The following is a 17,148-nucleotide window of genomic DNA, read 5'->3' on the forward strand; positions in this document are numbered from 1 at the left end:
CGGGAGAACAGTTCAACAATAAAGCACATTTATTCGCGACGAACGGAAAGCACACAAATACAATTCCACCAAATGCACACAAAAAAGAAAACACAATTCCATTTACACAAAAAGCAAACATAAAAGTGAAAACACAGTGCAGAACTAATACCGACTACCGAGCACACGGCAACACTTATACAATTCTACTTCACAGACGGCGCCGACAACACATACCCAAAACCAAGGAAAAGAAATCCCCCAAGAATGGGGCAGGCCTGAGGCCGAGACCGGGTCGGGCCTACCCGTCTGGTGATGAGACGCGGAGGGGCGATGGCCCCGCAACCCGCGGGCCTCGTGGACAGTGCCTGGCAGGGGGTGGGAACGGGGCCCCCTTGGTCGCACTATCTCAGCGCGGGGGGAAACAGGAGGGGGTTGCTGATGCTCGGGGTATAGAGGATCTTTATTATCCCTGGTGTGCGTCTCCACCTCGGCCAGGTCGCGCTGCCGGCCTCCCTCGGGCGTGCAGCTCCTGGCACCGACGCGAGCACCCCCTCGTCCGACTCTCTTCAGCTTCTCCTGCCACTGCAGGCTTCGGGCTCCAGACTTCTTTCGTTCTCGTTTGCGACTCTTTCTCGTTCTCGACTCCTTCTCGTTCTCCTCTGCGACTCTCTTCTGACTGACGAACACCGTCCTTTTATCCCCCCGTAACTTCGCCTTTGACCCCCTCCCTTTGACCTTTCACCTCGCTCCCCATTGGCCCGAGAAAAAGTGGGCGTGAAGGCTTTTTGATCCACAAATTTGCATATATCGATCGTTCTGGAGGCGGGGCCAAATCGCCCCTCGCTCACCGATTGGACGGCAAAAAGTGGGCGTGTGTCGTTTTTGATCCGTTTTTGAAGCACAAAATCCGTGATTTTGTACACGCTGTTCGACGCGCGTTCTGCATGAGTCCAACACCGGTACCCACAGCGGGGCAAGAACGGTGGCGATGCTACGGTTGTGAGGTGTGCGTGAAGGTCGTGGCGGTTGTGGTGAAGCGGTGGTTGTGGTCGGTGGTTGATGTTGTGGTTGTGATCATGGCGGTTGGTCCAAAATAAAGATAGTAAAAGAAAAACGGCTATCCTGAAGAGTCGCAGCACGTATAAATGACATGTATTCCCACTAGACAACGGGTTTGGACCTAACTACACATGCACTTACCGAGATACCTCACCTAAGGGACCTGAATGGTGGTTTGCGAATCTGGTAACCACAACAATATATATATATATATATATATATATATATATATATATATATATGTATGTAAACACGATTAAAGTTGGAGCGAAACAAGCCACGAACCCAACACTGAAACAGTAGTTTAACCACAATAACAGACATCTTACGTCAGGATATCTGAGTACGAACTTGATTCAAACTCCATCATGTTTAGGAAGAAGAAGAAGAGGAAGAGGCAGACGCAAATATTTTAAGGGCAGGGACTGTGTAGGGGCGTGGCATGAGGGCGGGGACTGTGTAGGGGCGTGGCATGAGGGCGGGGACTGTGTAGGGGCGTGGCATGAGGGCGCTCTGGAGGCTGCACATATTTACGCTCGTGCTCTTCATTCGCCTTCCTTCTCTCCTTGTTGCTCCATCATCCCCTCGCTCCCTCCTCCTCCTCCTCCTCTCTTACCCTCCTGTGTGTGTGTTTTTCTCTCTTTGGGATCTCGCCCAGACAGGCAAACTGGTTGGTGAAGATGAAGCTTCTCACATCACTCCTTCCAATCCTGGCCCTTCTGTCCGGTGAGAACATCATCATTTGGGACACCGTCGAACTGCCTGTCTAACTGTGTGTGTGTGTGTGTATGTGTGTGTGTGTGTGTGTGTGTGTGTGTGTGTGTGTGTGTATGTATGTATGTGTGTGTGTGTGTGTGTGTGTGTGTGTGTGTGTGTGTGTGTGTGTGTGTGTGTGTGTGTATATGTGTGTGTGTGTGTGTGTGTGAGAGAGATCCCCTCATTCCAGTTCTTGTGACGTCACTGACCGCGCATCGCCTCTCGTCCGCTCCCCTCCTCGGTGGTCGCCACGCCGGTTGTTTACACACGATGATGCGACCCCACGATGGTCGTCTACCCGACGTGACCCCACGTCTACTGCACAGTAGAACCGCGAACCTCGGTACTGTACTCGCGCAGGGCATGGGTCCTCGGTTCGCAATATCGGAACTCGTTCCCCACGTTACCGTCGCCATGGCAACGCACCTCCGTGATCACCGAATCCGGAGATTATTGAATAATTTTTTCATTTCGCCATTCGTCGTGCCGTGCGCCGTTCACGATGTGTTCAAAAGTTTATTTTATTCTCCACGTGAAATCTCTTCGCCGTCATCGACATCGTGCACTCGTTCCGGGATGAAGTCCATTTCACGGCTTCTTCCCATTAATAACCAAGGAAACGTTGATTATCTAATTAGTGTTGGAGGGTAAGGGTGGTTGGTTGGTTTGTTTGTTTGGGTGTGGAGCGGTTGTGATGCATGATGTGCATGCAGAAAGGGGGGAGCAGGGGGGGGTGGGGACGAACCAAAATTCCAGACATATTTGCGTACGTAATAAATAGACCACTTTTCTATTTGTGATCTTTATTGCTTCGGCGATACTTTCATTATCCAAACTCTTGGTATAATATCCATCTTCTTCTTCTTTTTGGGGGACGGGGGGGGGTAGCGTCATTGGCTGAGGGTGTGAATCCAGTACAGGAGAGGTATTGTGTAAGGTGAGGGATTCCTGCGGACCATCAACAGGTCACCGCCGCCTCCACCTCGAGTTGGTCGAAGACCCCCTCCCGGGTGGATCTCGTGTTGTCAACGTTAGATGTTGCATTCCATCGGTTTGTTTGAAGGTGCTGTGACTGATCCGAGGAGTTGTGCGTTTCACGTGTTCGTCCGTGTTCACTTCAAGGAGACGTTGTGTGGCTGGACCAGTCTGGGAATGGAACGTTTGACCCTTTTCCTGGAAGCGTCAAAACAAAGTGAAGCCTTTCACGTCTGTCCGTCGGAGACCAGAACTCGTCTCCCGTGAGGGTCGACGCAGCCATGTTGGTTGTCCACGTTTACTCTCACTTGGCAGTGAAAGGGTTCACGTCGATGTCGGGCTGTTGGACCCCTACCCTACATGTTGTTGCTCCACTGCTGTTTGATACGACACACTGTTCAAGGTTCTTTTCATGTTTATGGAGAGAAATGGCACAGTGGGAAGGGGGACATGGTTACCGGGGGTGATGTGTCAGGAGGATGGCGGATGGGGGACGATGAGGGTGATGAACCCAGTAATGTGTTGGTAATTAATTATTTTTTTTTTAAACTTTGATCTAATTAACTCCCTCCAACCTGATCTCACCATCTCATCACAGGGAGTCTTGATATTCTACTCTTTTGTGATCTGACATCGCTCCCGGAGGAGGGCAAGTCTGGGATGACGACGACCAGTGAGACGTGGCCATTGTTTGAGAGGCACAAGAGAAAATTGAATAAATGAAGGTGGTAAACTTTGGGAACAAAAATAAAATGAAAATGTCTCTCTGTCTCTCTGTCTCTGTCTCTCTGTCTCTGTCTCTGTCTCTATCTCTGTCTCTGTCTCTGTCTCTGTCTCTCGTTCTATCTCTGTCTCTCGTTCTATCTCTGTCTCTCATTCTATCTCTGTCTCTCGTTCTATCTCTGTCTCTCGTTCTATCTCTGTCTCTCGTTCTATCTCTGTCTCTCGTTCTATCTCTGTCTCTCACTCTATCTCTGTCTCTCACTCTATCTCTGTCTCTCGCTGTCTCTCTGTCTCTATCTGTCTGTCTCTCTCTCTGTCTGTCTCTCGCTCTATCTCTGTCTCTCACTGTCTCTATCTGTCTGTCTCTCTCGCTGTCTGTCTGTCTGTCTCTCTCGCTCTCTGTCTGTCTGTCTCTCTCGCTCTCTATCTGTCTGTCTGTCTCTCTCGCTCTCTATCTGTCTGTCTGTCTCTCTCGCTCTCTATCTGTCTGTCTGTCTCTCTCGCTCTCTATCTGTCTGTCTGTCTCTCTCGCTCTCTATCTGTCTGTCTGTCTCTCTCGCTCTCTATCTGTCTGTCTGTCTCTCTCGCTCTCTGTCTGTCTGACTGTCTCTCTCGCTCTCTGTCTGTCTGTCTGACTGTCTCTCTCGCTCTCTGTCTGTCTGTCTGACTGTCTCTCTCGCTCTCTGTCTGTCTGTCTGACTGTCTCTCTCGCTCTCTGTCTGTCTGTCTGACTGTCTCTCTCGCTCTCTGTCTGTCTGTCTGACTGTCTCTCTCGCTCTCTGTCTGTCTGTCTGTCTGACTGTCTCTCTCGCTCTCTGTCTGTCTGTCTGTCTGACTGTCTCTCTCGCTCTCTGTCTGTCTGTCTGTCTGACTGTCTCTCTCGCTCTCTGTCTGTCTGTCTGTCTGTCTCTCTCGCTCTCTGTCTGTCTGTCTGTCTGACTGTCTCTCTCGCTCTCTGTCTGTCTGTCTGTCTGACTGTCTCTCTCGCTCTCTGTCTGTCTGTCTGTCTGACTGTCTCTCTCGCTCTCTGTCTGTCTGTCTGTCTGACTGTCTCTCTCGCTCTCTGTCTGTCTGTCTGTCTGACTGTCTCTCTCGCTCTCTGTCTGTCTGTCTGTCTGACTGTCTCTCTCGCTCTCTGTCTGTCTGTCTGACTGTCTCTCTCTCTCGCTCTCTGTCTGTCTGTCTGACTGTCTCTCTCACTCTCTGTCTGTCTGTCTGTCTGTCTGTCTGTCTGTCTCTGTGTCTCTATCTCTCGCTCTCTCTCGGCACCTTCCCATGGGACGGATCTCAGTTTAGCCCGGACGTGTTGGCTGCGAGTTTTGCTCACCGACGTGGCAGGGCTATTCTCGCTGTTAACACGTCAGCTCAGAAAGACAATATTGGATGTCTTTGAGTTGAGGTGCATTGTGCCTGAAGTGAAAAAAAGAAGGATAATTAAACATTCCAGTAACACGAGACATTCTCGATGACGAGGCCTCTCGCGCAGGTATGTTTACCTGTTTATTCACACGTGGGTGACGTCGATGGCTACCTGTCACGGAGGAATATTTCAGGGTTTGTTGGAACATCACAACCGACAAAGCGATCCTCGATAATCCGCCTTGTGCGGTTCTTCCACGAGATTTTTGTGGTTGGTCTCGTCTGGAAAGACGTTGCATCCATGCATACCTGTAGCTTGTGACGTGCCGAGAAACACAAACCATCAGGATAATGTGGAGAAGTTGTGAGAACAGGACGATGATGGATTTTAATGTCGCAGTGATGGATTTGAAAAACAAACAAACAAGATTATTGGTGAACACTTTGAGGTGACCAACGGAGCTGACTGGTGTCGCCATTGTTAACACCTCAAGTGGCCGTAACAACGGAATGGAAATGATCTTCCGTGCATCGATAATCCAATTACAATGGAGCACAAAGGTGTGGTCACGTGCGCTGCACATAGTGCCGTACCACATCATATGGATTACACCATACCATGCATTGCACGATTGGTGTGCACCGTATGATTGATTACACTAAACCATGCATTGCATTATTGGTGTGCACCATATGATTATTACACCGTACCATGCATTGCATTATTGGTGTGCACCATATGATTATTACACCGTACCATGCATTGCATTATTGGTGTGCACCGTATGATTATTACACCGTACCATGCATTGCATTATTGGTGTGCACCATATGATTATTACACCGTACCATGCATTGCATTATTGGTGTGCACCATATGATTATTACACCGTACCATGCATTGCATTCTTGGTGTGCACCGTATGATTGATTGCAACATACCATGCATTGCACGATTGGTGTGCACCGTATGATGATTACAACATACCATGCATTGCACGATTGGTGTGCACCGTATGATTGATTACACTAAACCATGCATTGCATTATTGGTGTGCACCATATGATTATTACACCGTACCATGCATTGCACTATTGGTGTGCACCGTATGATTATTACACCGTACCATGCATTGCACTATTGGTGTGCACCGTATGATTATTACACCGTACCATGCATTGCACGATTGGTGTGCACCGTATGATTGATTACACTAAACCATGCATTGCACGATTGGTGTGCACCGTATGATTGATTACACTAAACCATGCATTGCATTATTGGTGTGCACCGTATGATTATTACACCGTACCATGCATTGCACTATTGGTGTGCACCGTATGATTATTACACCGTACCATGCATTGCACTATTGGTGTGCACCGTATGATTATTACACCGTACCATGCATTGCACTATTGGTGTGCACCGTATGATTATTACACCGTACCATGCATTGCACTATTGGTGTGCACCGTATGATTGATTACACTAAACCATGCATTGCATTATTGGTGTGCACCGTATGATTATTACAACATACCATGCATTGCACTATTGGTGTGCACCGTATGATTATTACACCGTACCATGCATTGCACTATTGGTGTGCACCGTATGATTGATTGCAACATACCATGCATTGCACGATTGGTGTGCACCGTATGATGATTACAACATACCATGCATTGCACGATTGGTGTGCACCGTATGATTGATTACACTAAACCATGCATTGCATTATTGGTGTGCACCATATGATTATTACACCGTACCATGCATTGCACTATTGGTGTGCACCGTATGATGATTACACCGTACCATGCATTGCACGATTGGTGTGCACCGTATGATGATTGCACCGTACCATGCATTGCATTATTGGTGTGCACCATATGATTATTACACCGAACCATGCATTGCACTATTGGTGTGCACCGTATGATGATTACACCGTACCATGCATTGCACGATTGGTGTGCACCGTATGATGATTACACCATATCATATCATGCATTGCATTATTACACCATATCATATCATTACACCATATCATATCATGCATTGCATTATTGGTGTGCACCATATGATTATTGCACCGTACCATGCATTGCACTATTGGTGTGCTGTACCGTACCGATGATCGTCGGATGCAGACACCGCCCTGGTTCCTGAAGATACAATGTTACCACTGACTCGCTACTAATGAAGGTGCATTGTAACATTGTATCGTCAGGAACCAGGGCGGTGTCTGCATCTGACGATCATCGGTACGGTACAGCACACTGATGGTGCAATTCAAGCGTGTCTGTGTGGGTGTGAGAATGCTATTAAAAACGACAAGTCAATACAATAAGATAGTTAATGTGTCAAGACTGTGCAGCACTTCAAGGTGTGTTCACCTGGGTATTTTTAGAATAATCCCCCCCCCACCTACTTTTACCTCCTTAAGGCATGAAGAATAATGTTCAAAATATTTCCAATTTTTCACCTTTTCGTAAGTCGGAAGGATCATAGCCTGGCTGTATGCCAATTATACTATTATTGTTATAATATTGTGATTATTATTATTATGTACCATGCTCACGTCCATTCGATGGACAGATTGATGACTCGACCTTCGTGTCAAACACCAGGATGGCAGTTTATAGCTGGCTCAGTATTGGAACCCATGCTAAACATCTCGATAATTGAATGTGCACACATTTGGGGTATCCTACCAGCAGTGCGACCACTCCTTGGCTTTTTTCACAACATCTTGGCTATTCGTTGTTCACCTTGGCGTCTTGGTTTTCTATAGGTTTTCTTGGCGTACAGGTGTTCTATTGTCATCGCTTTTCCGAAACCTTGTGAATTCTTGGCTTTTTTCATTGGCTCACCTTGGCATTTATGAAAATGAGTAGTGGTCACACTGCCTACCAGCCCCAACTACATTTGGGATACAGACAAGGGGTATTATTTAATTATTTTTTCCATCTGTGAAGTGTAACCCGAAAGAGATTGTGTTTTGCATTCTTAACCAAGCACTCATATTGCTGCGATCCTTTAACCAGCCAAGCAAAAGCGGCAATTCAAATCGTTTATGGTATTTTGTAACCGGAATGGCAACATTTTTCTGATGATGCCTTGGGTATGGACGTCCCAAGGACTCTCAGTGGAATGGAAAACATCATGGAGCCATTACTCGTAAGAAGCGCGGCCGTTTCTGGCGGAACACCCGTCCACGCGACTCCGGGTTGTGCGGTTGTTCCACCAGATGTTGGAGGAATCGGCACAGCCGTGACTGCTTCAATAACTTGGCTCGACCAACCACACCAAATGCCAGAAAACAAAGGAAGGCCATTGAAGCTGAACTGGTTTAACGACACCGTGAAGACGCTTAAATAAAATCCGAGTGATGCTAAAATTGAGATGTCTGGTATGGGTTTCAAGTTTTTTTTAAACCTTTTTTGGACCGTTTGAATCACCTGTAAATGATACTTTACGAAGTGGAGCGTTTGAGTTCGGAGAGAAGCATGTGCTTTTGATCAGCGTGCGGAGATTGGTTCATTCTTGCAGCTTTGGACTCCGTTGCATGCCTGGCTGTTCGTTTTGTGAATTTTTTTTCATCCAGTGTATTCCACATGTGCCGCCTTGAGGTCTCCCCCCCCTTTAAGGTAAGCATTGTCGAATGGCACTCTCATTGCCACGATGTTGGCTCACCATTTTAAATTCCACCAAGCTCCACCACAACAAACTCTCAAGTGGACAGAAGCGTAACCATGCCGGTCACCTTTTGGAAAGGATTGTTATGGCTCCTGGAGAGAGGAATGAAGTGTTTAGTCTTGGTGTTTGTGCTGTCCAACTTTCTATTCAAGTGATTTTATTGAACTTTTCAATTTTCAAATTTTTTTTTTCCTCAAAATTTCAATTATTTAAATATTTTTCATTCTTTTTTTAAAATTTAAATGTTTTTAAATGATTGAATTTTTCCATTATTATTATTATTATTATTATTTTAGTTATGTTTCCCAAAGGGAGGCATTGAGTGTTTTTAGTTGTGGTTTCCCACTTTTTAGGGGAGAAAAAACAACAACAACAAACAAACAAACACGTTTGTTTTCATTATGATGCAAAATTTCAAGTGCTACCAATTGGATAACATTACGAGTTGGCCATATCGGGAACCGTCTCCGATCGCAGCCCTCGAGTCACCTCCACCACTGAAGGTGGACGGCGATGATGTTTTCATCCCTCTCTGTTTGTCTTTCTGTGTGCAGGATATCTCAAAAGGTTGTGGATGGATTCAGCGGAAATTTGTTGGACCGAATGGGTGTGTGACAAGGACGAAATGATTTGATTTTGGTGAAGATCTGAATCCAGATACGAGATTTTTTTTTTTTTTGAATGTTAATTTTTTTGAAGTGATTCTTCACCTTTGAGAGATGAGGCCAAAAAACGATATACCGCATGATATTTCAAAACGATATACAGAAGGTCCGGATTCAGATCCAGCCTATCAAGTGGGATCAAAACGTGAACTGTTCAGCCTGGTGAAATTGTTAATGTTTTGAGGCCAAGAGCGAGAGTCCACAGGCTAGAACCCCTCTGTTTGGAAGGCACGAATATAATGCACTTTGTACATTCTGCCATTTTGTAGCATGTCACAGGATATATCTCGACCTCATTATGGGAGATAAATATGAGGTGTATCGGTGGGGGATGAAGTATTGGAACATTGGGTCTTGTTTTGGAATAACTTCAGGCATGAGAAGTTGAGTTGAAATATAGAGGAGGTTGATGTGCAAGTTCAGTGATTTAAGGCTCTCACTGTGATGATCTGTCATTTGAAAGGGTTTTCATGGTGTTCATGTGTGTAAGGCTGGAAGCTGCACTATTAGTAAATTATTTTGTCATTTTTATCTACTTTATGAGAGATTTAACTTGCCACTCAAACAGCTTCTTCCTCTGGCCTTCATTACAAGGGTTTTGTTTTCACAGACGTCTCACTTGGTGACTCTTTTGCTTTCATTTTTCCGTTGCTAAACCATTGTAATGACAGGTGTCTTAAAGCAGTCCGACACCGTGATTGTATTTGATCTGCTACCTCCTCCTCAATCAGGCACTTCTCTGTCATACCTTTTATATCTGTCCTCATCTGGAGCGGACTGTTTGCAGTTGTGCTGTTCTTATATCCTTATAGGCATCACACGTCACATTGTGAGCAACCTAAATTACACATGTAGGGGAGAGTGGGGCAAGATGGTCCCTTTTTTGGTTTTGTCCGTTTTGCCGTCAGATGATTTGCCAGACAAACACCATTCAATTGCCATTAGTTAGTCCATCTATCGCCCCAAGTAACTGCCCAATTTCGAGAATATTAGAGATCATTGAATGTCTATAAAAGGCAATTCAAAATTTGTGGTCGAAATGCTCAACTTGCCCCACCCCTGGGCAAGTTGATCATCACTATGGGGAAATATGATCATGGTCCTAAGGAAACATGAGGATAGTCTAAATAAAACATGAGTCACATTTGCTCTACGGCTAGGATATGGCGGCCATACCCCCCCCCCCCGAATTGACAGAAACGTGCGGCGGCCACAGAGTTTCTGAGGTGGCCTCAGGGTGGCCCTACGCCGTATGGCTATCTTTTACAGGCCGTAGGGGTCTCCGTGGAATGAAAGCGCGGAGTTACAACTTTTTTAATTTCTAGGTTGGCCGTAGCAATTCGACAAGCCGTAGCCTTGACGTAGATGTGTTCCACGTCGACCGTACGTAGGGCGTACGGTGGGCTTGCATTATTCGTGTGTTTTCCGTAGGCTCTTATGAATGAAAAATGAATTTTGCCAACCCCCAAAAAATTACGGCGGCTACACTATTTCCACGTTCGCCTTAGGGCCCCCCTGTGGTCGCCTTGCGGGCACCTTGAGGCTACCTTGCGTCTGCCTTGAAAATTCTATGGCTGCCGCAGGGACGCCCTAAGGTCACCGTGCGACATCAAATCAAAGACCGTACGGCACCCCCACAATTTCTAAATACCCCGTGTGGCTCCCCGAAAAATAAAAACATATGTGACTGCTACATTGTGTGACCGTGGAAATACTGCGGCCGCCCTATAATTGCCAGTGGCCGTAGATTTTTTAGACCCTACGGCCGCCGAGCCAAATGTGACTGAAGCATAAGCGGTGTTAGAATTTTAATGAACGGAAAATAATTCTTCATTTATATCTATATATATCCATCTATGATACCAACATAATATTTCCAAAACATTGTCCCATACACAACCGGATACGAACGTCCATTTTCATGTCATTTATCTTTGTGTTCGAGTCTTAATGTCTAAATTCGCAACTCACACTGACTGAGATCAATTTTAAATCCCAGTTGCTTTGATTTTCTCTGGCTTTCCTTTAAAAATTCGGGTGGAGGTAGTTTTTTTAACGATGTCCTCCTTGGAAAAAGTCCCACAATCTGTCTCATTCACGATGCTCGTAGGTCGATCGAAGTTCATATGAGAAGGTACTTTGCGGAGAAAGACTCCCTCATATCCATCGTCATCGATTGCCTCTACACGCGCTATGTACAGAATTTATCGCGCTTTTTCCCCATCTATTTTTGTAATTACAAAGTCTCCTTCAATAATATCATTGTTGTCATCTGGCTCTGAATCTTCATCTCGAATCTGGAAATCACCAGCATCAGCATCATCCGGTGATTCACTGTCTAACTGTAGGCCGACATGTTTTCATGATTTCGTTTCCTTGAACAGCTTTTTAGGTTTCGTCTGGGCAGATTTGGCGGCTCTACGGGCCTTGGCATCGCTCTTTTTCTGCTCTAGTTGTTTTCTGGCTTCCGTCTCATCGGCGATTGCATTTCTCACAGGTGAAACAGGACAAGATAAGATGATCATGGTGTGGGGCAAGATGATCACTTGATCAACTTGCCCCACAACCAAGTGATCATCCTGCCCAACCGCCACCATTTTTACAAAATCGTCTGGCATTCATAAATTACAGCAATGAGCAAGGCCAAACATACACACAATATGGGCATATAAGCTACGTATCTACCTTTATACAGATACAATTCCGACCACTTATTCATCGAGATAATATGTACTCACCGATGATTCGAAAATTTTCTTTTTCAGGAGGAAAATGATGTTTTTCTGATAAAACGAAAGCAGCATTTTTTCTCGCCATGCGCCTTCCACAGTGGAATTGTAGTTAATCGATCTATTGTTGAGTGGCACCACTGTCCAATGTGAGCTTTATTGGAGTCGTGAGAGGGGGGTGATCATCATGCCCCAGCAGGGATCATCTTGCCCCACTCTCCCCTACATGGATAGGTTGTTGTGGAAATGAGTCTAAGGGTAATACTGTTCAACGTGGTGACAGTTATTTCTTAGTATGTGTCAGCATAAGTGTGCCGTACTGTATGTGAATAGATATATGTATTGTGTATGTAATAGATAGATAGCCTTCCCTTCCATTAAGTGTTTCTAAAACCCTATAGATCATCATGTTGCATGCTTCTTTCCTGCATCTATCTTCCTCTCACTTTTCCTTCTCCTGAGAGAAACAGCTCAGATGGCTGTAAGTAGATCCCAGATCACCAAGTGAAATCTAATGGGGATCAAGATTGTTGCACGCCCCCAAAACCCAGAGCCAATTTGGTGCAGGCATTGGAAATAACACCCACCCACCCCACCTCGCCTCCCCCTTCCCGATAATGCCAGCAATCGGAGGGGAAAGCACCGCCCAGTGCATTCACGCGCTGAATGAAGGAGCCAACCGTCGATCTGACCAGCTATAGGCGGAGTCGTGCGCCAGAGGACAGATGATATAAGCCCAGGAGTCTCTCGTGTGGCTTTTGGCAGCTTGGGTGCTTCGTGCGTGCGTGCTTCCAGTTCATTGGTGCAGACAATCAGACATCGATCCGAGAATGTTTTGCGTGGGTTGCGGCGCCAACAGCAGTGTGGAGATAGTGAAGAAAGTCACCTGGGTTTAGTTGAGTAGGTGAGAGCTGATTGGCTGTTCCCTCCATTCACAGGTGAGAAATGTTGGTGGGTCTTTCTTTATTTTTATATTGACTGATTTTGACATTTGTACGTGGTACCTGCTTGAGAGCCTTGTTGGTATGCATTGCTGTCTGCACTATCGCTGATGATTCGCCAATACGCGATGAAACCGGTCCAGTAGCTGAGGGGAGTGCAGCATTGGGATTCTCATGTGTGGACTGTGTGTGAACGTCTTTACAGTTGTGGAGGAACTCTGGGGAGTGTTTGAAATAGTATAGCACTTACCTTGTGTAGGTCTTCTTGGGTTGCTTTATACAGCTTCTTCAGCTGGAGGAGTGTGGAAGGGGTCAATTGTTTATATAATCCTAGCCACCTGGGTTTAGTTGATTAGGTGAGAGCTGATTGGCTATTTCCTCTATTCACAGGTGAGAGATGTGGGTGGGTCTGTATATATATGTATATATATATATATATATATATATATATATATATATATATATATATATATATATATATATATATATATATCCATCCTAAAATGACTACATGTGCACGCTTATTATTATTCCATATATTTGGAACAAACCTGTCGGCCGATTTGGCCTTCAAACCTTTGGGACAGCTATATCGTCATTTTGAGACGCGTGCTGTGACTACTTCATATTATTGCTGAAAGGACAAGCGTCCATCCATTTGTCATATTAATTCTAAAAGGGTTCCTGCTGTCATGGAATAATTTTCAAAAATTGTACCTTTTCGAAAGGTAATAATCTATTTACTTGGTTCAAAAAAGGAAATAATAGATTCACTTGGATAATATAATTAGTGTCAGTTTAATTGTGAAGATGCCCATCTTAAAAGGCCATCTTTCCTTGATTTTAGGAAGAAGTGGAAATTGGAGCTTAATGTTGAGGTTTCAACAGTACCCTTTATTATTCTATGACAGCAGGAACTTTTTAGGACATGGGAGGAGCACACAAAATTATACATAGTAATACTTCTCGAAGCAACATAATTTTTTTTTAAGGACATGGAAGGAACAAACACACAAACAACAACAGTCATATCCACCATAACATTACCAACAACGTGTTATAAAATATCCTTCTTTTTTTTTCACGTTTCAATTCATGTTATATCCTTGTTGAGATTTGCATGTATATGGACATGCAATATGTTTGAAGTATAACATACAGTCTTTTGATTTTACCCTTTGTGGTGTAGTCTGCGGGCCTACGGGGAGGGGCATGATGATGATGATGATGCATGATGGGCGTGATGATGGGAGGAGTGGTCGTGGTGGTCATCGTATCTGCAAGGGATATAAGGTGTGCGCACCGCCTGAGGCGTCGTAGGAATGCAGTAGTCGAACGCGGCTTGTGCGTGTGCGTACGGAATAAAGGAGAGCCGCGGGCAGAGTACGCCCGCGCTCGCGCTTGTGCAACACAGCCCAGCTCGACTGTTCCTCCGCTCGTGTCTGCCTGCTAAGCATCTTCTATCAGTACATTACACCCTTCAGCGAAGCGACTCGTCGGCCCGGCTCGGCTAGGCTATTGTGAAAAGGAGAGGTGTCTTTCCGTTCGTGTGACCGTCATGCTTGGATAATAAAAATTATATCGATGGAATGCTAATACTGTATTTTCATACAAAAAACCCGCAGGCTGTACGTTTAATTCGTTTATAAAAATTTCTAACTGCGGGATATACTCGTGTCATCTTGTGTGGGTCGTACAGAGCATGACATAACCACAGGGGCCAATAAGAATTATCAAGGAGGTACAAAAAGAGGCAGTTTTTTTTTTTTTTGGAAGTTTCATTGTAATATCTTTAATTATGGTTATTTTGCATGTTTTACCGACATATATATATATATATATATATATATATATATATATATATATATATATATATATATATATATATATATATATATATAATTACCGATAAGTCTTCTGTAAAGCCCACAAAGTCCTCGTCTTCTGTGTCGCTGTGAAACAGCTTAAGCAGTTCGGAGTTGGCAACTGACAAGTGTGAGTGTGTTGCAATCCTTATCATCATCACTCTCATCCTCTTCTTCTCTAGAAATCGGCTCACTTTTTCATCAACTTTCAATTTGAATTCAGCCCTGAAAGTTTCACATTTTATCTTACTTGTACTGACAGCAGGGGTGTGTTCAGTTACCAAGCAGCGAGCTAGTGCTTGTCAAGCCAGCGGTTCCTTATTGACGGTTTTGAACAGAGTGCTTGCTTGAGTTGGTTGAGCCACTTGACGAGCTCTCTACAAGGTACTTGGTAATTCAACACACCCCTGACATTGTACGGCAGGGATTTGTAATGGTATGGACAATTTCGTGGAATGATATAAAATTCAGCAGCCTGTAGGGTATTGATACTGTTGCGGGCCGGCGGGGTCGGGTGAGAAGACCACTTGGTGGGGGAAGCTACGTCGATTCCCACCAGTCTCCCCGGAATTGTAGGCCGTCGCTCACGGATAATTCCATGATGCGGCGGGTCGCTTTACTGACCGTGGACGCCAATAACTCAACCGCGTGATCTAGGGTCCTCCCCGTCTATGGAATCGGGTTACCGAATTAACCACGCGGTTTAACCACCGGAGAACAACGCCCTCGGTATGCCTTGCCCGAACCGGATCACTCTACCCGGATCGGATGCAGCCGAGCGGCACTGCCAAGGACGTACCGGCTAAAGTAGGAACGCACCTTTGGGAATAAAGACCCGGCTCGACTTGGATTCGAACCATGCTGGACCAACAAGAGAAAAGACAAAGGCGAGCTGGGAACATTTCTAATGATGATTATTTATTTATAGCAAGCGAGGAAAAGCATGTGGCACAACAAAGGTTTATTGGGTATGTAACATAGGGAAAGAGGAGAGGGATGTGTGGGGTGTGACAATTATACAAGCAACTTACTAAAACAGACACAGTGCAGACTTGACGTGAGATTATATTCCAGTAACACCAATAAAAGATCTTCTACAGGCTTACTTAACAGACAGGCGTCAGCACATTCACACACACACACACACACACACACACACACACACACACACACACACACACACACACACACACACACACACACACACACACACACACACACCCCAATGAAAAAATGGACTTTTGCAACAAGGGAGGGAGGGGGTTGAGGTTATAGTTTTCGGTACCTGGGCGTTTCAGGGGAGGGATGCTCCATGGTGCGGCACCTGACAATAGCCACGTTGTTCTGGCCACATCCGCACGTGTGGAGATCGTGTTCCGAACAGGAGCTTGAGTGGAGAAGAGTGGAGCAGTCGGTGGGACCAGGCAGGAGGCGGTTCAAAGGCGTGTGGGCGGAGACCAGGAACAGGTGGGCCGTCGAGGCGAGACGTGGGCGGAGTCAAGTAGCAGGAACACTCCCTGTGAAGACACCCACACTGAACACACACAACAACCTTACATGGAGGATTTCTCAGTGTTTTATAGAGGTCGGGGGAGGGGCTATGCCGAATCCGACGTCATCGCCTGAGTCGGCGTTCCGACTGGCCCCGACCCCTCACATGGTCCGCCATCCTGGGCCGGGTTTCGGCCAGACGCCGGTACAGCCCACCCACCTGGGTGCAAAAGCGTACGACACGCCGCACATGTCTGGCCTCGGGTAGACGGTGGAAGCTCAAAGCGCCAGGCTACTCCATCATGCACGTTGCGATTTTTGCCTCAGAAGTGATCATTGGGGAGGGTACCGTGGGTTGTCATGCTGTGGTAAGCGAGACGAGGGGCAAGCGAGGCAGATTAACCTCATAAAAGAAAAGGTGGGAATAAAATAATAGGGAAAAATGATTTAATAATCCCAACTAATAACCCATCGCAACGCACTCCCCTTGTCCTCCCACTACACAAAAGGAAGGGGTCTATCTGCACGTATATTAATGGCATAACTGACTCAGGACAACTATCTGTTGTATGCATACGGTTCCGAGAACCACAACAATACGTTTGTAATGGATGAGCAGCGTGGTTTCTGTTCACATCAATAGTGGAAACCACGCTGGGTTTTTTTTTAACACACAAGATATTCATGTTAATGTCAGTAGTTTGTATTTACCGTCGTGGTATTTGAAAATTGCCATCTGCTGGCCCTTTGCGTGCACAGAGCACAACAAAACCGTCTCTGCTGCTGGAAATACGGACATTGTGTATCTCCCGGTCAGTGGAGAGAAATCTGGTTTGCGGGGTACACCCATACATGCTTTGAAATATGGTAATCAATTTATTTGGAGCAAAAATTTGT

The 17,148-nt window shown here is 45.7% G+C and overlaps 1 protein-coding gene across 3 annotated transcripts in view; it reads left to right on the forward strand.

Annotated features, from left to right (window-relative positions):
* The first annotated feature begins 1,549 nt into the window (after positions 1 to 1,549).
* LOC147031127 (coxsackievirus and adenovirus receptor homolog) overlaps positions 1,550 to 17,148 on the forward strand; it is a 60,303-nt gene continuing 44,704 nt past the window's right edge. For 2 of the 3 annotated variants that reach the window (XM_085875907.1, XM_085875908.1), the window contains exon 1: positions 1,552 to 1,767. Coding sequence is in view for 1 of the 3 variants with exons in the window: in XM_085875905.1 (XP_085732031.1) it covers positions 1,722 to 1,767 (46 nt within the window). In the remaining 2 variants the exon portion in view is untranslated. Of the gene's footprint in view, positions 1,768 to 17,148 lie in introns of all 3 variants that reach the window. The other variant, XM_085875905.1, reaches the window with a different exon arrangement.

This window comes from Eptatretus burgeri, chromosome 3 (genome assembly GCF_056783735.1).
Source record: "Eptatretus burgeri isolate ZD-2024b chromosome 3, Ebu_testis_v1, whole genome shotgun sequence".
In the NCBI taxonomy this organism is placed as follows: Eukaryota; Metazoa; Chordata; class Myxini; order Myxiniformes; family Myxinidae; genus Eptatretus; species Eptatretus burgeri.